Source organism: Trichomycterus rosablanca, chromosome 14 (assembly GCF_030014385.1).
Source record: "Trichomycterus rosablanca isolate fTriRos1 chromosome 14, fTriRos1.hap1, whole genome shotgun sequence".
Lineage (NCBI taxonomy): Eukaryota > Metazoa > Chordata > Actinopteri > Siluriformes > Trichomycteridae > Trichomycterus > Trichomycterus rosablanca.
In genome coordinates, this window is record NC_086001.1 from 4,368,324 (window position 1) to 4,392,253 (window position 23,930).

At 41.9% G+C, this 23,930-nt stretch overlaps 1 protein-coding gene across 1 annotated transcript in view; it reads left to right on the forward strand.

Annotated features, from left to right (window-relative positions):
* The window catches only part of glrba (glycine receptor, beta a), a 29,965-nt gene extending 11,190 nt beyond the window's left edge, over positions 1 to 18,775 (forward strand). The window contains exons 4-11 of the mRNA XM_063008262.1: positions 2,127 to 2,194; positions 4,296 to 4,522; positions 5,782 to 5,864; positions 7,205 to 7,345; positions 14,686 to 14,838; positions 15,562 to 15,710; positions 17,153 to 17,317; positions 17,862 to 18,775. Coding sequence (XP_062864332.1) covers positions 2,127 to 2,194; positions 4,296 to 4,522; positions 5,782 to 5,864; positions 7,205 to 7,345; positions 14,686 to 14,838; positions 15,562 to 15,710; positions 17,153 to 17,317; positions 17,862 to 18,158 — 1,283 coding nt within the window. The 3' untranslated portion in view covers positions 18,159 to 18,775. The remainder of the gene's footprint in view (positions 1 to 2,126; positions 2,195 to 4,295; positions 4,523 to 5,781; positions 5,865 to 7,204; positions 7,346 to 14,685; positions 14,839 to 15,561; positions 15,711 to 17,152; positions 17,318 to 17,861) is intronic.
* The last annotated feature ends 5,155 nt before the right edge of the window (positions 18,776 to 23,930 follow it).

Below are 23,930 nucleotides of genomic sequence, written 5' to 3' on the forward strand. Positions count from 1 at the left end.
TGCTACCGTGGGGTGGCTACAGTGGATCATACGTCTCCATTTCGACTTGTCCTTAACAATCTCCACTGTCACCATAATTACCTGCATGTTCTCCCTCTCCTCCTCCTACCTGCCTCCATCCTCAGCACCCTTCTCCCAACTCTCATCCCTCCTCCGCACATGCTCAAACCATCTCAATCTCACCTCCCTAACTTTGTCTCAGAAACATCCTACCATCGTTCCCACTCAGAATTTCAGCATCTTCATCTCTGCCACCTCCAGCTCCAGTTCCCTCTCCTGTCTTTTCGTCAGTGCCACCTCCTCCCGAACCATATAACACACTCTGGCAGATACCCTTCTATCACAAATCACTCCTGCCACTCTATGGGTCTATTCATAAACCTAGTGAGCTGCCTTGCTGTTTACTACCTATCTGATCCGCTGCCTCAGTGGAGAGGAATCTAATAAGATGACAAACTCATAAGGCAGATTATTTAGACAGATATTACAGAGATTACGTCACCGCAGTTTTAGCTTACTAAGCTAACACAGTTAGTGTCAGGCCATTCAAACCAATGGGCTGAGGAGGCACAACCCGCTAGCATGCAAACTAACGTCTCCCTCTGTGTACTGAAAGTGATTAAACTGTCCCTGACGAGCCCGAATTTACAAATAAACGACACTTGTATAATTTCACCTTTATACAAATTAAAAATCATTGAGAATTTATTTACATTTGAAAAGAACTTCGTTAGTTGCTCCGCATCCGTCCGAAATCTTTGGGTTTGTTTTTTTTGTGGAACAAATCGTGCCGCACTGAATGCTGGGATTGCCTTCCCTTCAGCACTGAGGAAGCATTGGACGCTTCCTCGTTATTCAGTCAGATCATCACTCAGAATTAAGGCACCTCATATGGCAGCATTTTGAGGAATCTAAGAATTTAGACATGCCCTCTTCTCCGGAGTGTAGGATGATGTAAAATGCATCTACAGTATGTAGAGAGATCAGTAGGTTTTCGGACTGACCCTACGTCACCCACTCTACCCTGCATGCTCTCTCTTCTTCACCTCTCTAACACTCTTCAGTACTTTTTACCCCCCTCAGCTCCTTACAACTTCAGCTTTCCGCCGCCTTCCCTCTCGTTCACACACATGTACGATGGAAGTATGAGGAAGTATGGCAGCTGGGCAGTTCTTTTAGTCATAGGCTAATCTCACCAAAGAGCAAGCGTCTGCACTTCAGACGTTCTTTTGTGCCAACTGCCATCAAACGGCATAACAATAGCAAAATACACAGGCTGTCCTCACACTGACGAGCCAGCACCCCCTACCCCATACAATAACTCTAAGACCCCCCCCATCCATTTCCCAGCACTGGACTTTACATCTCTAACTACACACATATGAATATATTTACATACGTTTTATCATATACTGTAGTTGTAATTGTCATACTGCTGTTTAATAGTAATTGCATTTCATAGTTAATATATATATGTGTATTATTTTTATTTTATTCTACCCTTTTTATTTACTTTATTTACTGTACTTACACTGTACTGGAGTTGCTGTAACACTCGAATTTCCCCCATGGGGATCAATAAAGAATTCTTACCTTATCCTCACCTGCTCTCACTACAAACCACATCATCGACCATCACAGTGCATAGAGACTCTCGTCCGTCAGCCTGTCAGCGACCATCAATGATGGTTTCAAATGATATATAAATCATGAAAGATTATACCCATGGAACTTGATGCTGATGTTAGTACTCACATCTTCTCATCCGTGAGGCTGAGAGGATTCATGGCTCACTGTTACAAACTTCAGTGTCAGATCCTTTTTTCATCCGAGCGTCTCGCTCGACTCTCTGTAACGGAAAATAAATATTAATACAAGCTCTGACAGCGCCATCAAGTCTAATCTGCGACTCGTCTTCTTTACATTTAGCTCGAGCATACTTAAGATGAATAGCGAGAGTAGCTCACAGATTGCATAAGTGACTACATGAGCGCATTAAGATCTGAGAGCGTTCGCGTGGCTGATCGATGAATTTCTGTAAGCGTGTGTGACAATATTGTTGCACTTAGAGCTCTGAGAAGACAATTAGTCTTTTAAAATATGTGTGTGTGTGTGTATGTTCACAGGAATTCCAGTAGAGGACAAGGTAAACATCTTCATCAACAGCTTTGGCTCGATTCAGGAGACCACAATGGTAATTGCATTTTCACCAAAAACATTTTTCTTTTGGCTGCTTCTGTGTATTTAAGGGTCTCCAGAGCAGATTATTCTGGTCCGGGTACCTGAATAGGCACAGTTTTTTATGCCGGATGCCCTTACATTTAATGTATTGCATTTATTGGACACTTTTATCTAAAAAGCAACTTATGGCTCATTCACATGAGAAGCGGCAAAACTGCTTTTGCGCCGGCTGTGCTGTTGTTTCCTATGGAGGGGGGGCGGTTTCCTTTTGTCACCTGATTAAACTTTGACCCAGTTTGTCACTCACCTTTTCAAAGCACCTCTAATGAGACTAACTGTTTGATATGACAGTAAAAGCAACTCAGGTTTTAGACTCTCAGAAAAGCTGATTCTCACAATTTCTCAGAACTTCGAGCTGTAACAAGGAAAAAACAAGGAAAATCCAGGTAAACACAGATACATGTGGAGCTTTCAGAGTGAATTTGATGGTTATTTCACACAAATGTAGATTCGTCTCATATTCGCACTTTGATGACGTGCTGAACAAAGCGATGATATGCTGCTTCTCATGTGAATGTATTCCTACATTGGTGACTGAATACAATGCAAGCAATTAAGGGTTAAGGGTCTTGCTCAGAGACCCAACTTTGGCAGTGGTGGGGCTTGAAACATTTGTGCACTAGTCCAGTACCCTAACCACTGAGCTACCACTGTCCTTCTTGACGTAAGCGACCCCCACCCCCCTCCCCGCCCCCAGTCACAGCCAATCATGTCTGGGTAGATGTGCTGAGATCAGTGCCCTGGATCTCAGCATTAGTGGGCTAGCATGATTTATTGCTGCTCCACTCGAGTGCCCTTCACAGAACATTCATATATCTCATCACTAGATGATTACATACAGTGGATTCAGTAAGTCTTTAGACCCCTTGACTTAATATACATACAGTATATACATAATAAATTAGCTGTAACACACACACACACACACACACAGAGCTCAGATTTTACTCAAGGGACATTTTATCATTCCAAATATGGATCAGCTCTCCGTTGTTTAGCTTTTATTGCTCTTAATTTTTTTTCCTGCATTATTCCACACTGTGTTTTCCCGAGGGTTAGGCTGGAGTTTGACTCTCCACAGCGGTTGGCTAGCACATTAGACTACTGCACCACCAAAGCACAATGATGAAAAGTTGTTTTTAATGGAACTAGTTTTCTTTTAATGTGTAAATGAGTCATAATTTTAAAAATCTATTATTTTGTCAATCTTTTTGTGTGCCTGTCTGTCTGTCTGTCTAGCGGTCTGTCATGTTGCAAACAGGTTGTGAGTTATTGAACATATGACCTTCATTTACATTTCTGTATTAATTACTCCTAAAATATGGTTCGATCCCTCACAGAACAATAAAAACCCACCTCCTGTGTTTCATTCACATTCACAGTCTGAACACACAGCTTAGAAACGGTTGCACATTATTAAACACATGAATGAATCGATCACAGTTTAAGGTGGAAATGTTTGTGAACCCATAAACTACATACACCGCCCAAAGAAAGATGCTTCAATGAATAAGATTAGAATGCCTTTATTTGTCACATATACAAATGGGGTCAGCTGGGGTCAGAGCGCAGGGTCAGCCATTGTACGGTGCCCCTGGAGCAGACAGGGTTAAGGGCCTTGCTCAAGGGCCCAACCGTGGCTGCATTTCAGAGCTGAGATTCAAACTCAGCTCACTGTCCCAGACTCGACCCCAGATGATCTGGCATAACCGGAGCGAGGCCTGGCAGGACCTGGACCTGCAACCCAGAACGTTTTCTCTGTTCAGGTGCCCTGCCTTATGAAAAAATCACAGGAAATCTAATATGCTTTTCTCTAGAAAGATCTGTGTTTGTGTTCCATAGTCCGATTAAAAAAATTTTTAGGGTTCACAAACTTTTCTGCACCTGTATTTATCTGGTTGTCTTGAAAGCACACTTGATGCATGACTTGTTTGATTAATAGAGTTTATGAAACTGTTTTAAAATTGTTAATTGTTGTATGTAATCATTTATTTAAATATTTGAATATTGTAAAACCTTCCTGCTTTGATGTGATTGACGTCTGGTTGTTTCAGGACTACCGGGTAAACATTTTCCTGCGGCAGCGCTGGAACGACCCCAGGTTGAGACTGCCGACGGATTTTAAGTCAGACGCGCTGACCGTGGACCCCAAGATGTTTCAGTGCTTGTGGAAGCCTGACCTGTTCTTTGCCAATGAGAAGAACGCCAACTTTCACGACGTCACACAGGAGAACATCCTCCTGTTCATCTTCCGCAACGGAGACGTGCTGATTAGTATGAGGTAGAGAAAATCAGATATAATAATTATAATGATAATAATAATAATAATAATAATAGTTATTATTTATTTATTTTATTAGGATTTTAATGTTTATTGTCATAATAATAATTTTGTATCTCCAGTTCACCTCACTTGCACGTCTTTGGACTGTAGGAGCAAACGCCACACAGAAAGGACCACTCCACCTAGGGATTAAACCCAGGACCTTCTTGCTGACCCACCAAGCCTCAGTGCCACCCAATATTAGAAATAATAATAGTGACAGATCATGTGAAGCAGATGACATGGCATTGGTCATATTTTGTTAAAATCCAAATTCAAGTCCAAATTTTCAAATTGTATTATAATTCCAGGGCGGCACGTTGGCTCGGTGGGTAGAAGTGTCGCCTCATAGCAAAAAGGTACTGGGTTCGATTCCACAATTCCCAGATGGATCGTTCTGGGTCATTTCTGTGTGGAGTTCTGTGTTCTCTCTGTGTCTGCGTGGGTTTCCACCAGAAGCTCTGGTTTCCTCCCACAAGCCAAAGACATGCAGTCAGGTTAACTGGATATACTAAAGTCCTCCTTAGGTATGTGTGTGTGTGTCCTGTGATGGACTGGTGACTTGTACAGGGTGTTTCCTGCCTACTCACTGCAACCCTGAATAGGATAATTACAAGATAATTAAATAAGATAATTACAATTTGACCACCCCCATGCTGGTCGAGGAGAACCTCAGACTAGCACCTGCATTATATCGCCATGCCAGGCTTGCCCTAAGGAAAAAACTACTTTTTGACATGGTAGAGCGAGCATCAGTGTTATTGCTCTCTCTCTCTCTCTCTCTCTCTCTCTCTCTCTCTCTCTCTCTCTCTCTCTCTCTCTCTCGGCTCTGTTCTAAATGAAGCTATGCAGAGTCAGTTTCAAGGAAACAGACCTCGTTCCGATCCGCTCTGTGAGACGTACAGTGTATACAGGGGCGGCTTTAAATGCGCTATAGCGCAGTTTGAAAAGCCGTTATGGCAAATGAAAGAACGTTCTGGGTTTTTTAGTTGCCGTGTGTGTGATAGCCGTAGGACAAACATCCCCCTCTTGTCTTTTTTTTTTTTTTCCTCCTCATCTGCCACTGCGGTTCCTCACGCAGCCCAGACTAATGAGCCTTGCATTGTGTGTCTGCGCACTTTCTCTCACACATCCGCTCATCAGATCAACTGCTCTGGTTTTACATATATAGATGCGTAAAAAATTGCTTCATTTTCTCTGTTTTTGTGTGTTTGCAGGTTGTCAGTAACTCTGTCCTGTCCTCTTGATCTTCAGCTTTTCCCCATGGACACACAACTATGCAAGATGCAACTGGAGAGCTGTACGTACGAGCACCAGCACACCAGCGTGTGTCCTTTCAAAAGTGTTTATACAGTAAATGTTGCGACAGTGATTCAGGTTGTACAGAATACATCATATTGCCAAAAGTATGTGGACACCTGACCATCAGCTTGTTAGACATCCCATTCCAAAATCAAGGGCATTATTATGGAGTCCCACCTCCCCTTACATCCCATTTCTATCCTTTCTTGGTGCAGCTAGAAAAGTCTGCACTCTTCTTTGAATCTATGAAGGATGCTCTATTGGCTGAATGGGCACAAATTCCTACAGAAACACTCCAAAATCTTGTGAAAAACCTGTCCAGAAAAGTGTAGGCCGACTCCAAATCTTACAAGGTAAGATTGGTTATGTCTGGCTGATTTTTTGACATCGTCTGTAAGCCAGAATACCTACATTATGTGGTCAAAAGTATGTGGCCACCTGATGAGCATGTTAGACATTTATTCCAAAACCAAGGGCAATATTATTATGTCCCAGCTCTTGGTGCTTTTGAGCATATCTGTGGAAATTTATGTCCATTCCATGACGACTCTTTTGACTGAATCCAAAATCTTGTGAAAAGTCTTCCCGTAAAAAAGTATGACAACTCTAAATTGACAGGCATGGTTTAGGAATGGAATACCTTACAAGGTTTTCTGGCTATGATTACATAGTCAAAAGTCTTTGGACACCTGACAATGACCATGAGCTTGTTGGACAATTCTAAAACAAACAGCATAAAAATAGAGTGACCCTTTATGTAACAGCGGATAGGCCATTAATATGGACACTTTGACTGGGACTACACAGCCCCATACATAAAAGGGTTTGATGCAGTGTGTTGTGACACATTCACCTCATCACCAAGAGTAAAATGCATCGTGGCTTCTCTGTTGGTCTTTGCCTTTAGGGCCTCTGGCATCATTGAATCCTGGTGCCCAACAACCTGAATGTGGTGTGTGCCTTTTTTTTTTCTTGGACCACTGTCTGTGGGTGCTCACCACCACTGCCCCTGCTGTTTCTGAAATACTTCAACCCAGCCGTCTGGCCATAATGATTAGGAACTAATCACAGTCACTCAGGTCTAATCAGGTCTAATGCTAATCAGATCTGCTGCACTCAGCACGGGAACTATGAGGAACTACCATCAGTCCAAAATCGAATAGATCCCTGATCGTCACATGGACTCATCGGTGTAAACATTGAAGTATATTAAATGTCAGATGTGATTGTATATATTTTTTTCTTCACTGTGTTTGTCTCAACCAGTAAAGGTAGTTTGTGTTTGTGTGTGTGTGTGTGTGTGTGTGTGTGTGTGTGTGTGTGTGTGTGTGTTTGCAGACGGCTACACCACTAAGGACCTGGTGTTCATGTGGCAGTCAGGAGACCCGGTTCAGATGGACGAGATTGCTTTGCCGCAGTTCGACATCAAACAGGAGGATATCAAATACAGCAACTGTACCAAATTCTACCCTGTAACTGGTACTGACACACACACACACACACACTTACACACACTCACAGCAGAATCAGTTTAGGACTCGCTCTACACCCACTGCCACGAGTTCCTCAGTGAAATGCTGACCTTTCTTTTCTTACGTGCTCTCAATCTGTGCTCGACTGAATCGATTCCTCCTGGACCTTCCTCACCCACTCACTTCCTCACTCGCTCATACAGAGCCACACCACACCCAGCATAAAGCGTACGGCATCGTCTGCTGCACACCGAGCTTATTACTTTCCTTCAGAGCTGAGTGAGTTGAACAGGAACTTACTGCACACACGGGTAAATACGCCGTGTTTAGATTTCCTGTCTCTTCTCAGCTCAAAACTGCATTTTTAATTATAGCAGAAAGTCACCCTGTCCGGTCGTCGTGTGCTGAATAATGCTGTCCACTAAAATATTGTTTAGAAAACAAGGTAAAGCGGTTTCATGCTCCGCTTTAGTGGTACAGAGTCAAAACACGCTAGCAAAACTCACTATCAGCAGGTCGGGTGCCTGTGCGGACAATGATTGAATCGTAATTCCTCATAACTGCTACAATTACAATTACAATCTCTGCTGCAGGCGGGTCAGTCAAGCACTCTGTGTCAACCATGCTATGCCGTTGTAGCATGTGCAGAATAATGCATTTCATTGTTTGAGAAAAGATATTGTACATATCTCTCTAAAAGCACAAATGCAAGCCAGCTATGATCCATCTGCCCAGCTATGGTCCATCTGTGATGAGGTCAGGCCCAGAGAACTTGCAGCGTTTCTGCCTAGAATTGATGCATGTTTGGATGTCAGGTGAGTTTCTTGATGCAGCGGTCGACCGTGACAACGGTTTTCTGATGTGCTCCAAACCATTGTGGCTACATTTAACATATATGTTAAATGACGATGCTGTCTGAGGGCTTGACCATCACACATTCAGCAGTAGTTTCTGACCTTGCCGACCACAAAGTGGTGAGCCACAATCCAGCTTTGCTTGCAAATACTGAACAGTTATTGGTCCTCCTTTCAATGATTCTGTTACCAATTCACCTGTTACTGTGGAATGATTGGAACCAGTAAAACTTAGATTCTGTCCAAATTTGGAACATAGAGCCTGTGTTTATTTAAAACCTGTGTGTGTGTGTCATGTGAGAAATGTACATAGACAACATAGCAGTGCTGAAGTGAAGTGCAGTGTGTGTGTTTGTTATGTAAGCTAAGTGCTGAATGAGGGTACAGTGGGTCATGAAATATATTGCAGCTCTTTAATCGTGTGTGTACTCTGTGTTATTTGAGGGAAGACGCACCAGTGAGTAGTAATAAATTCCAGTTGTGTTATTATGTACCTCTTAACCTCTAGTGCTCATAAGCTTCACTCTCAATCTGCTGTGTGAACCAGAGAGGGGAATAACAAACCTACTGCCTACACCATGATATGTCCGTGTGTGTGTGTGTGTGTGTGTGTGTGTGTGTGTGTGTGTGTGTGTGTGTGTATTGGATAGTATGTGAACACCTTTCCTAATTATTAAGTTTAGGTGTTTAAGCCCCACCCCTTACAAACAGGTTTATAATATCAATTATTTGATAGAGGTTAAGGTACTGGACTAAGGTTGCTGGTTTAAACCCGATCACTGCCAGGTTGCCACTGTTGGGCCCTTGAGCAAGGCCCTTAATCCTCAGTTGTTTAGACTGTATACTGTAAGTCGCTTTGGATTAAAGCGTCTGCTAAATGCGGCAGGATATTCTGCTAGCACACCAGCGCTGAGAACACCCCGGTTCGAATCTCGGCTCTGCTACCGGTCGGCTGGGTGCCATCTAGCGGGCACAACTGGCAGGGGAAATGACCGGATTAAGTGGGTCTTCCAACGCTGTGCGAGGATAGAGGCGTCTGTGCAGAAGGATGGACGTAAAGAAGGGGTCCGCTAGAACTATGAACACATCCAAGTGCACGTGAGCAGAAATATACCCTCCTCGAACGCAATCAGGGATCCACAGCAGTGGAGGACAAATTAACTACGCTAAATTGGGTGGAAAAGGGAGAAAATGCATAAATAAACGGAGAAAAAAAAGTACGGTGTGGAGGAACTTCAGTGTCCTGCACAGAGCCCTAATCTCAACCCCACTAAACACCTTTGGAATGAAACAGAACGCCTGATCTTTAAAATGTCAACTCTGGTGTGCTAGTGTGTTTTACTACTGCACCACTCGAGCGCCCTATGGGGGATAAATTGAGTACAGGCGGATCTGCATTAAATAACTGTATGCCCACAAAGTTCATCTGTATTATAGGTGTAGCTTATTAATAAATAATAAATAAATGTATCTTCCAGACAGATGTACCTAATAAAGTGCTCAATGGATGTAGCTTTTTTGCATAGTGGAATGACCATTATAAATTCTGCTGTCATTTAGAGCCATGCTGCTGCTGCTGGAGTGGAATTCTCCCACGAGGCTTTACTGTTACATAATGCTATAGTCACCATCTTATATAAGAGCATCAGGCAGCATGAATCTCACCTACTACCATATCTCTCACTCTCACTCTCACTCTCACTCTCACTCTCACTCACTCAGTTGTTTGCTTTTCCCCGTCTGCATCCCAATAATAAATGCTCAGTTAAAACGTTTCAACCTGGGGCACCTACATTTGTTGCTGTTTGTTTTTCTGTTGAGAGATGAACAGTGGTAGCATATATATGATTACCAACCAGACCTTGATTGCAACTTAATCAGAGAAAGTAGAATCAAAGTTTATTTACACGGTGCAGCACAGGTAATTAGTAATTCTCAATCAATTACATAGCCAAATTAAATTGTAATTTGGGTTCAAGCTGAACTTGCATATTTATCACTTAAATAAAACCTTTCCAGCAAAGTAAAGCAGCTAACAGGTCTCAGAAAATATATATTAGCCTACACCTGCTGAGTCTCAGGTTCAGGTTTCAGGTTTAAGTCTCAGATTCAAGTCTCAGGTTCATATCTAAGGTTCAGGTATCAGGTTCAAGTTTCAGGTCTCAGCTTCAAGTCTCAGGCTCAAGTATCAGATCTCAGGTTCAGGTCTCAGGTTTAAGTCTCAGGTTCATATCTCAGGTTCAGGTCTTAGGTTCAAGTTTCAAGTCTCAGGTTCAGGTCTAAGGTTCAAGTCTTAGGTTTAGGTTTCAGGTTCAAGTCTCAGGTTCAAGTCTCAGGTTCAAGGTTCAGGTCTCAGGTTCAAGTCTCATGTCTGAGTTTTAAGTCTCCGTTTCAGGTCTCAGGTTCAAGTCTCAGGTTCAGGTTTCAGGTTCAAGTCTCAGGTTCAGGTCTTAGGTTCAGGTCTCTGCACTGCACTCTGTCTCTAAAGTGAATGAAATAAATTATGTACTTTTTTTTTACAGTTTCTATAGTAATATAATAGTAATATAGTAATGTTTATTTTTACAAATTTTGTATTGTTTTCCCAAATTGGACCCAATTGGTCGTGTCCAAATGGAGCTTATCTTTCACTCATCTCTGCCACCACCAACAGCTCCAATCTAGGAGGGTGAAGGCACTCATCTGAGCTTATGTGTTTTATAAACATTTCTAATGATCTGAAATCATTCATGTCATACAGTAGGAAAGGGTGCATTTACTTATTCACGCCACTGTATATTAAAGTCACTGTGTGGGTGAGGGATTGGATAAGATTGGCTAGAAAAGCAGCTGAAATGCTGGAGTTAAAACACTCGTCAGGGACGGACAGGAGCAGGAAATGTGAATCAGAACGATGCTCAGATCTGATGGCAGCGGTCACAAGATCATTCCGGTTCTGGCTACGGTCTCATCAGCCTGTCTGATATTTACGATGAAGGGGTTTGCACTGAATCACACCTCTGTGCCTGATGAGGATGAACGAGCAGGGTGTAAAATGTTCCTCTCCAGTGGAAATATTGTCCAGGTCTGGTGCCGATGATAAACCATAACTACAAAGCGAAACGCATCCATTCAGCTTTTACTAGCAATGGAATTGTTACTCATTCTGCTGCTGAGAAGAAAAAAATGGAATAATAAAGTCACAGTGACAATTTGTGCATGCTGCAATAAAAATAAAAAACACGCCACTGCTCAAAGGGTCGAACGATTTCAGGATTTATTTCAGTTTTATTGTCAATATCAAAGATTCCTTTCAAAACAGTTACAGTTAAAAGTTTACATACACTTTTGAGGGAACATGTGGTCTTGACCTTGACCTGGAATCTTTTTTTTCTTTCTAACCATAAGGATGTTAGACATCCTATTCCAAAACCAGACACGGATTTTGGAGTTTGTCTGTGAGAATGTGTGCCCATTCAGTTAAAGGAGCATTTGGCCCTGTCAAGCCTTGCACTTATCGTTCCAATTGCTCCCTTAGGATTCTATTGTGGTTGAGGTCAAGGCTTTGAGGCGGCCACTGGAGTTTTCTCCACATCAAACCTGTCGTGGCGCAGCGGGGATATTCCGCTAGCACACCAGCGCCGAGATTCGGAACTCCTCGGTTCGAATCTCGGCTCTGGGCGGCATCTAGTGGAAACAATTGGCAGTGCCTGCAGCAGACAATATTTGGCCATCGTGTCTGCTGGGTGGGATGAAAGGACTATGTGGGTGGGGTCTTCAAACGCTCTGTAAGGACCATGGTTAGCAGGCCGAGGCACCTGTGCAGAAAGCATGGATGAAAAAGAAGGGGCCCGGAGGAGGCATGAGCAGAAATATACCCTCCTCGAATGCAGTCAGGGATCTACAGCAGTGGAAGACAGATTGACTACGCTAAATCAGGAGGTAGAAAATGCATAAATAAATTTAAAAAAACTGTCACAGTCATGTTGGAACAGGGAAGCACATAATTCATTACATATTATTGATTTTATACACTTGTTAGCAATGAGTGGGTAAAACACCAGAACTTAATAATTAGCAGGGGTGTCCACATATTTAGTGCACATGTACATACTTAGTGTACATATCGACGCATAATCTATAATGTCATTTAATTTTGTGGCTTGGCTTTTTAAGTCATCAATACTAATTATGGTAGACTACAGCTGGGGACGGTTCTGTGCCCATAAGATAGGGATAGCTTAACTGCTCTCATTAAAAATACATGGAACAGTGGTCTCTTGTCTGGGTGTAAAAGCTAAAATACAAGGAAAGAAAATCAGCACCATAATACTTAACTGAAGTTTATTGCTGATCATAAAGTAAAAGCAGGACCGGGGACTTTGTTTCCAGCCCGTGGCCATGTGAGGCCTGCTCAACCGTGAACAGTGTCACCCACGTTCCAGCAGCTTTCATAAACGGCTGACCTTTTTCTCTGTGGTTCCTGGACTACATCTGACCATCTGTTCAAACTTCCTCTCAGCATATGGTGATAGTTTGGCTGTTTTAGGTATTGTGTAATGGTGGCATGGTGATTTAGTAAGTAGTGCTGTTGGATCACAGCAAGAAGGGCATGTGTTTGATTCCCAGGGTGTTTTCTGTGTGGAGGTTGCATGTTCTCCATGTGTTTGCGTGGGTTTCCTCTGGGTCCATGCAGTCAGGCCAAGTGGAGCTGCTAGAAATCGTCCTAAGTGTGTGTGTGTGCTCTGTGATGGACTGGCGACATGTCCAAGGTGTTTCCTGCCTTTCGCCCAATGAATCAGAGCCACCGCCACCCTGACAAGGATAAAGCGCTGGTAAAACGGACAATGAGTGATTGAATTAGAGTCATTTGGAAAGGGTGCGTGCAGACAAACAGGGCTTATTGCTATGGGCACAGAGAAGTCGCCAGCCACAAAGCTAAATGACTGAACGAATAATTTGCTTTGTATGTATTTGTATTGTACTTTTGACCCTGATGACACTGGTAAGCCTCCTGCAAATGACAAAATTGGATTTAGAACCTGTCTGGTATTAAATCATTCACATATTTTAGTCTCATGATCAGCCGAGTGCAGAGTGAATATTTCATTCAAACAAACCTCCAAGAAAGAAAAAATCCAATAAGTCTGTCCTCGATTTCTAAAGCTAAAGCAGGATTTGTTCCAGAGTTTGGAAGCCTCTGATACTGCAGTACTCAAGTGACAGCAGATTATTTTGGTCTGTGCTGTTGACTGCCAGAGGCTGTTAGTTATTGCTATTGTCGTTTTTGAGCACAGACTTTTGGGGAATTGCATTAATGCTGGTGATGTAAAGATCTGCTGTAGCTGCCAGTCCCAGTAAAGGGGTGTTGACCTCTGTACCTTTTAGTCCCAGTGAAGAAGGGGTGCCTCTGTTCCTCTTGGTACCAGTAAAGGATATTAGCCTTTGTATCTGCAGTTCCCAGTAAATGAAGTGTGCCCCTTTCAGCACCAGTAAAATAGTGTTTGCCTGTGTACCTGTTGGTGTTGGCCTCTCTATATGTGCAGTAAAGGAGTGTTGCCATTGTACCTGCCAGTTCTAAGATTGAAGGCTTGCCCCTGTACCTGTCAGTTCCAGTAAAGAAGGGGAGCCTCTGTACCTGTTTGTACCAGTAAAGGGGTATTAGACTCTTTGTCTATTGTTCCCGATAATGGAGGGGTGCCTCTGTACCTGTCAGTCCTAGTAAACGGGTGTTGACCTCTGTACCTATTAGTCTCAGTAAAGGAAAGGTAGATCTGTACTTGTCAGTCCCAGTGAAGATGGAACACTTCTGTACCTGTCAGTCCCAGTGAAGGAGGGTTAGATCTTTGTACCTGTCAGTCCTAGTAAAGGTGTGTTGACCTCTGTCTGTACCTATCAGTCTTAGTAAAGGTGTGTTGACCTCTGTACCTATCAGTCCTAGTAAAGATGTGTTGACCTCTGTACCTATCAGTCCTAGTAAAGGTGTGTTGACTTTGTACCCATCAGTCCAAGTGAAGGAGGGTTAGATCTTTGTACCCGTCAGTCCAAGTGAAGGAGGGTTAGATCTTTGTACCCATCAGTCCAAGTGAAGGAGGGTTAGATCTTTGTACCCGTCAGTCCAAGTGAAGGAGGGTTAGATCTTTGTACCCGTCAGTCCAAGTGAAGGAGGGTTAGATCTTTGTACCCGTCAGTCCAAGTAAAGATGGGACACTTCTGTACCTATCAGTCCCAGTGAAGGAGGAGTAGCTCTAAACCTGGCAGGCTTAGTAAACAAGGGGTGTAAATATCTCATGAAACCCTAGTTGTAATTTGGTTTGAAAAAAAATGTGTGAGCCATAAAATTAATATAGCTCATCACTACATCAGCATTTTTGTGCTATCCCCCCTGCCAAACAATAATGACATCAAAAGGCTTTGATACTCTGAATTTATTGGCCTAATCTATAAATAATATATAACATTAGTGTTATATTACATTACATTCTCTCTCTTCTCTCTCTCTTTCTGACTTCAGGTTATTACACGTGTGTTGAGGTGATTTTCACTTTAAGAAGACAGGCGGGCTTCTACATGATGGGTGTGTACGCTCCCACCCTCCTCATCGTGGTTCTCTCATGGCTCTCGTTCTGGATCAACCCTGATGCCAGCGCCGCCCGAGTTCCTTTAGGTCAGTCTGCCTGCCAGCCGAAGAGACGATCAATCAAATACAGCCTCATCAGAGCGTGGTATTGTTTAAAACGGACAAGAAGATTTAAGAACACACGTTCATTCATTGTCTGTTTTACCATATCCTGGTCAGGGTCACAGTGGGTCTGATTCATTGGACAAAAGATAGGAAACATCCTGGACAGGTCGCCAGTCCATCACAGGGCAAAAACACACACTTAGGGCAATTTCCAATCTCCAGTTAATTGAACCTCACATCTTTTAGATTGTTTGAGGAAACCGGAGCTCCCAGAGGAAACCCACTCAGACATGGGGAGAACATGCAAACTCCACACAGAAAGGACCCAAACCGATCCACTTGGGAATTAAACCCAGGAACTTCTTGCTGTGAGGTGTCAGTGCTACCCACCGAGCCACTGTGCCACCCATACACACATTTAAACAACCAAGGGTCAGAATAAAAATTGCCCTCTGTAAGGCAACAAGAAAGATTCAAACAAATATCATTCCAAACTCCACCCCTTTTTCTCCCTTCATTTTTTCATTTTCCATCTTCTCATAGACTGAACCTCTTCCTCCTTCATCCAATCATATGTTCATTGGTCCATTTTAGGGAGAGATGCTGATCTAAGGTCAGTTGGAGTGTAGTGAAACAGTAGATGAGTAGAAATTCAGAAAAACGTTTTGAATTCTGTCTCTTAAGTCTCTCGCCCTGTCTCTGTAGGCATCCTGTCTGTGCTGTCGCTCACCAATGAATGTACGTCTCTGGCATCTGAAATGCCAAAGGTCTCCTACATGAAAGCCATTGACATCTGGATGATCGCCTGTCTGCTCTTCGGCTTTGGCTCTCTGGTTGAGTACGCTGTGGTTCAGGTGTGTGTCAGAAACACACTTAAAGATTGAAGGAATGAAAGTGAAAGGGATTAAAAATGATGTTCTGGCCGCTCAGGTGGCGCAGCGGTAAAGTACGCTAGCGCACCAGAGTTGGGGTTTCGAATACATCATATCGAATCTCAGCTCTGCCTTCCGACTGGGCTGGGCGGCAGCATGAACAACGATTGGCTGTTGTTCAGGGTTAGGGGGTGAAAAGTCGGATCATAGGTCCTCATAACTGGTGCGACTGCGGCCCCTGCTGGCTGACTGATGGCGCCTGCACAGGGATAATGCTGATGGGGGTGTGGCCCTCCGTACACAGTGCCCGTCGGTGTATGAACTCGACTCGTGCAGGAGGGGGCGTATGTCAGTTGAGAGGCGTCCTCAGTCAGCGGTGAAGGGTCGAATCAGGGTAATTGGACATGACTAGATTAGGGGAGAGAATTGGGGGAAAAAAGTGGGAAAAATTATCAAAAAAAAAAAAAGATGTTCTGTATATTTTTGTAAAATTAAATCCTGATGTATCAAATATGATACAAAACAAAACTTATATATGCAAAATCTTATTTATTTTATTTACTTTTTTTTGTATTTCACAGAAGGTCAATAAAGCACTCCAGTTTTAAAACATTACAATTTTTGGGCAATGTTTTGGTGTTTTGTGCTTTAAAGGGTTAACTGTGGGGGGGCATAAAATCACTTTTACATAATTTTAGCCGCATATATGGGGGCATTATTACTGTTGGCGCCATAGGGTGCATCAGGTCTTGTAAAATTGTCTGAACATGCAAATCAACCATAGTATAAATGTTCTTTTTTTTTTCGATGCCTCGGAATTTAACACAAACTGTTGTCTGTTATTTGTTTCTATCAGTGAGTTTTTGCTTGTGACCACAGTCCCCCACTTGTCCACATTAATATATTCTATCATGAATGTTAAACCTGTCCAACATTTTGATAACTGAAGCACCTTTCGGAGCGCTGTTAGTTGCTTCAGCTTAGGCTGCATATACTTGATAAGTGGCAAAACCGCTGTAGCGCTGACTGTAATGTGCCGAACTGTGAAACCCAGGATTTTCCTCAGCAACATTCCTCATGCTCTATTAGGTGATAAAAAGCTTTTGAAGGTAGAAAGATTTGTAGGTAGTGAGTGTGCAGAAGTGCAAAGCACAAGCTGGGGTCTCGGCCAGACGTTCGAATTGTCTTTTACGATCGTGTTTGTCAGGACGGTTCGGGCGGCTCAGCTCTTGAACCTGTCATCCTAGTGAAAATGAAGTAGCGGTGGCGTCTTTTTTGCCTTTTCAGCACGATGGATCGCATTGCTCTTCTACCGCTTTAAAAAGTTCAGTATGATTGTGTGAAGGGTTTTGTTTTTTTGACAGTCAGTAGTCAGTGTAATCATGCATGTATAGATGAGTGAATGTCCTTGTCATGGATCACAGGTATTTCTGAACAGCACCAAGCTCATAGAGGAAGAGAAGGTGAAGCTGGCACTGAAGGAGAAGGAAAAGGAGAAAGAGAACGCGAAAGAGGGAAAGAATAATTCCAAGGCCAATTCAGTCAATGGTACCGGAGGAACTCCTATTCATGTCAACACTCACTTACAGGTGAGCGTTGATACAACCAAACCCCACCGCACGGTAATTACACAATAAATTAATCAAGCTGTTTGACCACTAATGAGCATGTGTTTATTGTTTCATTCACTTACCTGGATCAACCACTTCATTCTGATCAGGGTTGTGGTGGGGCCTGAGCTTTACCTGAATGCCCTTGACATGCCAGAATATACTCTGAACAGGTCCTCAGTTCTTAGCATGGTATCATACACACTTACATCTTGGGGCAGTTTGGATTGGCATGTTTTGGGTGGTAAAAAAAAAAAGCATGTCTGTGATACTCAGAATGGGAAGAACATGCCAACCTCCCTTTCCCTTTTACTGTGTGGCACCCAGCTGGTACACAAAGTGCATGAACAAGTTCGGCTCCAGCGCATTCCAAAACCATGGGCTATAACAGCCTTCACTGCAGACCAGGATAAAAATTGCTCGACTGCTTCATGCATTACATTGTCTGGAGGCATCTGCACTTGTTATGATTCCTCACTTTGCATGCCTCTGCCCTGTGTGTGTGTGTGTGTTGAATCTCCAGGTGGTGGAAACCCGTTGTAAGAAAGTGTGCACCTCCAAATCGGACCTGCGCTCCAATGACTTCAGCATCGTCGGCTCCCTGCCGCGCGACTTTGAGCTCTCCAACTTCGACTGCTACGGCAAACCCATCGAGTCCAGCAACGCTCTGCTCAAATCTCAGAACAAGAACACGAAGAAACCGGCGCCCCCCAAACCCGTCATCCCGTCTGCTGCCAAACGTGTCGACCTGTATGCCCGCGCCCTTTTCCCTTTCACCTTCCTCTTCTTCAACGTCATCTACTGGTCTGTTTATCTGTGAGCAACTTCATAATGTGTGTATATATATTTGTGTGTGTGTGTGTGTGTTTTGTGTGTGTGTGTGTTTTGTGTGTGTGTGTGTGTGTGAGAGAGAGAGAGGGAGAAAGAGAGAGTTGAAGCATGCACTGCTGCGGTGTGAGGATCAGAGCATGTAGCAATGACTCCTGATAATTTGATCAGGTCTTTGAACCTGATAATGAAGTGGAACCAAAAAGACTGGTCAGCATTTTGTCTGCATTGGTCACCATACGGTATAGAGCTGCTTTGGCTCACAGGTAGCTGTGGGTGATAATTACAATAACAACACTGACTTATTATTTGCAAAGTAAAGGGTCAAACTGGTTAAGTCGTTTGGTTTATTTCATTTTCATCAACTGTTTTTATCCTGGTCTGCATCACGGCAGCTTCTGTTCCACTGGGAAACACTGGGCACAAAGTGGGGACACCCTGGACAGGGCAGCAGTTCATCACAGGGCTTTGTGGGCTTTGTCCATCCCCTCCCTCAGACATAGTCAATCGTGTCTGTGTAAACACCCGAGCCAGCTGATAGCACACCTGGATTTTTATATAATGAAATTATATATAATATAATTTATAAGTTATCTAAAATTATAATGATGTGAATGTGTGATGTAAAAGTAAAGCAAAAAATCTATGCAATTCATTTTAAAATAAGTTTTTATTGGGACAGCAAATGCTGTCATTCATCACCAAAATTTGTTCATTATCAGTCAATAATTAGAGACTGGGTGAAAATGCGGGTGCCGAACAGGGCAGTGGGCAGTTGTAGCCTTGCCGTTAAGGTACTGGACTTGTAAGTAGAAGGTTGCTGGTTCAAACCCCACCACTGCCAGGTTGCCACTGTTGGGCCCTTGAGCATGACCCTTAACCCTCAACTGCTTAGACTGTATACTGAAAGTCGCTTTGGATAAAAGCGTCTGCTAAATGCTGAAAATGTAAATGCAAACAGAACAGTGTTTCCTGTTCTTCCTACCTGAGTTTGTTCCTCATTTTTGGTCACTGTGAAGAGTTTTGCTGGATGTAATTAATAGAACCCATTTATAGTGGGCTAGCATTTACCACTGTGCCACCCTAAGCACCCAATCTGAAATAATAAAGATTTATAAAAGAAAAAGAATGTTTTTGTCATGTATACATAATACACATGTATACACTCATCTACAGTACAATACATTTTTAATCTTAGAATTTATTCCAGTTGTTTGAGATCTGGGATCAGCAGGAATTTCTGGTGCTCCCAGATCCAAGGGGGTTAAGGCTCTGGACCAAAGCATTCAAACCTTCAGCTTTCCAGCTAATAAGTACTGTGTAACCTTAGTTAATGTTGTTGTGATATCACCCACTTCTACCTTCAAGCGTACAAAATTGCAATTTTGTCTGATATCAAGACACCTACAAGAACGACTCGTCCATTTGATCTACCATGACTTTTCTAAATGAAAATATTGCAAGCAGTTGTATTAAGCCCAAAGTTCTTTATAACCAGCCTTTTCATTAAGACAAAGTAAAGAAAACAGGAGAGATGGCATGATAGAACATCATGTGCACACCAGCCTCCATACGTCTGAACAATAATACCACACGGAGGTAAATGCAGACTAGGCATTTCTCTGGCTTATTATTAACTCAGGCTTTTTTTCTGTGCTGAGCTGGTTCTGTTCTGCATGTTCCCAATGGGCCGATGTACAAAGGTGTGTATTTTATTTGAATGTGTGCAAATACTGCTCTGGAGATGCATAATAAAGAGCTTCGTCCAATGCCTAAGGGACCCGCTGGACTTCATTCTTCTTCCTTTCTCTCTTAGCACTAGCTTTAAAATCGTAACCTGGATGTTCTTGAAAATTATATATATCTATAATATATATTTCTATTAATTACTATAATTCATTTTATACTGTAGGTCACAGATGCCCCCCATCCCCCCCCCCCCCCCTACAATTTCAGTAATTTCCAGACAGACATTGTAATGCATTTTTCTACTGTATACACCACTGAGACTGAAGTTAGTTTTAATAATATCTCCAGATGAGGCACCAACTTTCAGTGCCAGTAAACATTAATATCTACAGTACATTGTAATTGTACACTACACCGATCAGCCATAACATTAAAACCACCTCCTTGTTTTTACACTCACTGTTCATGTGATCAGCTCCACTTACCATATAGAAGCACTTTGTAGTTCTGAAATGACTGACTATTGCTCTACATACCTTTTTAACCTGCTTTCACCCTGTTCTTCAATGGTCAGGACCTCCACAGGACCACCACAGAGCAGGTATTATTTAGGTGGTGGGTCATTCTCAGCACTGCAGTGACACTGACATGGTGGTGGTGTGTTAGTGTGTGTTGTGCTGGTATGAGTGGATCAGACAGCAGCGCTGCTGGAGTTTTTAAATACCGTGTCCACTCACTGTCCACTCTATTAGACACTCCTACCTAGTTGGTCCATCTTGTAGATGTAAAGTCAGAGACGATCGCTCATCTATTGCTGCTGTTTGAGTCGGTCATCTTCTAGACCTTCATCAGTGGTCAGAGGACGCTGCCCACGGGGCGCTGTTGGCTGCATATTTTTGGTTGGTGGACTGTTCTCAGTCCAGCAGTGACAGTGAGGTGTTTAAAAAAGTCCATCAGCATTGCTGTGTCTGATCCGCTCATACCAGCACAACACACACTAACACACCACCACCATGTCAGTGTCACTGCAGTACTGAGAATGATCCACCACCTAAATAATACCTGCTCTGTGGGGGTCCTGACCATTGAAAAAACAGCATGAAAGGGGGCTAACAAAGCATGCAGAGAAACAGATAAACTACAGTCAGTAATTGTAGAACTACGAAGTGCTATATGGTAAGTGGAGCTGATAAAATGGACAGTGAGTGTAGAAACAAGGTGGTTTTAATGTTATGGCTAATCGGTGTATATGCCCAAGTGTATGTGGACGCTGTTATAGGCAACGTTATATAAATATATTTGGGATTGGAAGCGATGTCCCAAAAGATCATAGTCAGGTGCCAGACGTTTTGTGCTGGCACCATTTCTTCATTTTTTATTTTGATTCACACACTGATTTCAGATGAACCTAGAATCAGAGTTTCCTCCGAATCTGTCGTCCTCTAGTGTATAATCTGAAAATTACACTAACAAAATACTTCAGAATTCTCCTTTTCAGCTCTTCTTAAAGGTGCATGAAGTAGAATTTTGGCTGTAGTAGTTAAAGATGTACTACAGCAGCACATTCTCACCCCTGACCTTTTGCCACCATCCCCAATTATCGTGTCAATGCGGTTTATTGTGCCAGAGTTCTGGTTTGAATCTCAGCTGTGTTATCGGCCAGCCGAGTGTCTACACAGACACACTTGGCTATGTTTAAGGGGATGTAGTGGCCAAAGCTCTGGAATGGATTGGTGCCTTGTCCAGGTTATTCCAGCCTGGTGCCCCATGTGTTCCGGTGGAACTGGACCTGCAGGAGATTGACCATCATGAAGCAGTTAATGAAAGAGAGCCAGCAACACTCACTAACCAGATTTTATTGGGGTTTGGTCCATTGTCACCACTGGTAATGGCATAGTGTGTGTTCTGCATTCCTGATATACACTTAGAAAACACATTACCTTGTCTTTATTATGTTGGTGTCATTGCAATACTGAATGGTCAATGTCTGGCCAGTGGAGATCTATTGGCATTAATGAATGAAGAACAAAAGGTAAGATTTAAAGAAACCTGACCATTTCACAAATATGCTTGCTTTTCAGTAGTACCAAATACTATATATTCTAAAATCTATGTATTTTTTTATTAGCCTTTTCTCAGTTTGTTTCACTAATTATGTGATTTGTAATGGAACACATTGTATTATATTTAAGATAAATGCAAACTAGAAGCAAGTTCACTGTTGCTTTCAAACTTTTACCCTAAACTGTATGTAAATGTATGTGACATAAATAGAGATGAAAATTAATCTGTTAATAAATGTAAGAAGAGGTGCTTGAGGAACAGAAATGGTGAGTATTTGGTTATATAAATGTACAACATTATAAAATATAAAGGATTTAAATTAAATTCAGGTACATTTGATTGCTATAATGATGTCAAATGATATTAATGTAACAGAAATGTTATGACAGGAGATCAGTGAGAATTACTGACCGACATCTTTAATTATCTTGTAAAAGAGCAGCTTCAGGCATCTTTGTAATTATATTAATCAATCATTTCTCATCTAGTGGTTATTAAAACATTAAGTGGTTAAAAGTGATTATTACTTTATGACATTAATATTTCATTTGTGTTAATTCTTCGTTTATTTAAAGGAGAAAACAGATTCTGCTCCAGTTAAACGTACGTGTTGATTCTACTGAATTACACATTTTAGATTTTTAACAGATTCTTATTATTAAAACTATTCAGTATTGATGTCATAAATCAACTGTTAACTGTTATCTGATCCAGGTTCAATTTCACATGAACTCATGGATTGAGGAGTGATTTGAAATTCAGCCCCAAAACTCGCAGCCTTTTAGCTAAAATGTATTAAAAAAACATATCTGACATGCACATTATTTAAAGTTTTATTATTATTATTGAAAGTCTTTTACTTTGTTTTGTTTTATTACAGTGAATAAAAACTAATTAGAAAGTTGAAAGCTAACTAGCCGGCTCATGTTAAGCTGTTACCACAGTAGCAGGAGGTTTGAAAAGTTTGCGCATGCGCACTGCACCGACAGCTGCGTTATGTAAAAATATAAGCGGATAAAGTCATTGTCATCTTTGTAAAACAATTGTTTTATTAATTTTACAATAACTGTAACATTTCAATGATCTCAAATAGCTATTAATGCACTTAAAAAAAAAAAAAACAAGGGCAGTTGTAGCCTAGCGGTTAACCCTTTGATGCACAAGTTAAGCAAACCCCTTCTAATGCACAACATGGGTCAAAAATGACCCATATTCATCCATTCAAGAATATTTTCATATGCACATTTGTCAGTTATTCATGTATTTGCTGTCTTAGCTAATAAAAGCTATCTATACTAGAATATGTAAACAGCTAGCAAGCTAATAGTATTGGACATATTCAAGATTCAAGAGCCTAATCTTTGGTTGTCTTTCAAAAGATCAGTAAATATGTTTTTGACTACAAACACTTACAAATGTCAGCAGTTCCTGTCAAATTCCATAGTAAATACATAAGGGTCATTTCTGACCCATGTTGTGCATTAGAAGGTTAGTGATACAAAAATTATTTTTATTAAAAAAGTAAAAAATATAAAACTGAAATAAGGATTTGTGATGATCAAAAACAAGTTAACTGAGGAATTCATGGAAGCTTGAATGACAAAATTAATTTATTGCAAAGATGTAGAAAATAAAAACCAGGTTGTGCATCAAAGGGTTAAGGTACTGGACTAATAAACAGAAGGTTTTATTTCTCAGGCCCTTCAGTACCTTTGGTTTGGGTCTCATTCCACCTGCTCACAGACACGTATTAGATGCATTTTTTATTCAATGACTGATATTGAGCCCATCCATTATACAGTAGTATCTACTATAGTGTTTTCCCTGTCTGTTATGTGCTCCAGCTGCCTAATGTGTTGCTGGTGTGAGAGCCTGATACTGTTAGAAGATCCTGCACATCTTGATGCTCCTCTCTCCTGCTGTGCTTAAGTTTACAGTGGTTTGTTTTGTTTTGCTTTAAAAAAGTTGGGTCAAAAATCTACAGACAGCAGTGTAGATTATTTGTTGGTGT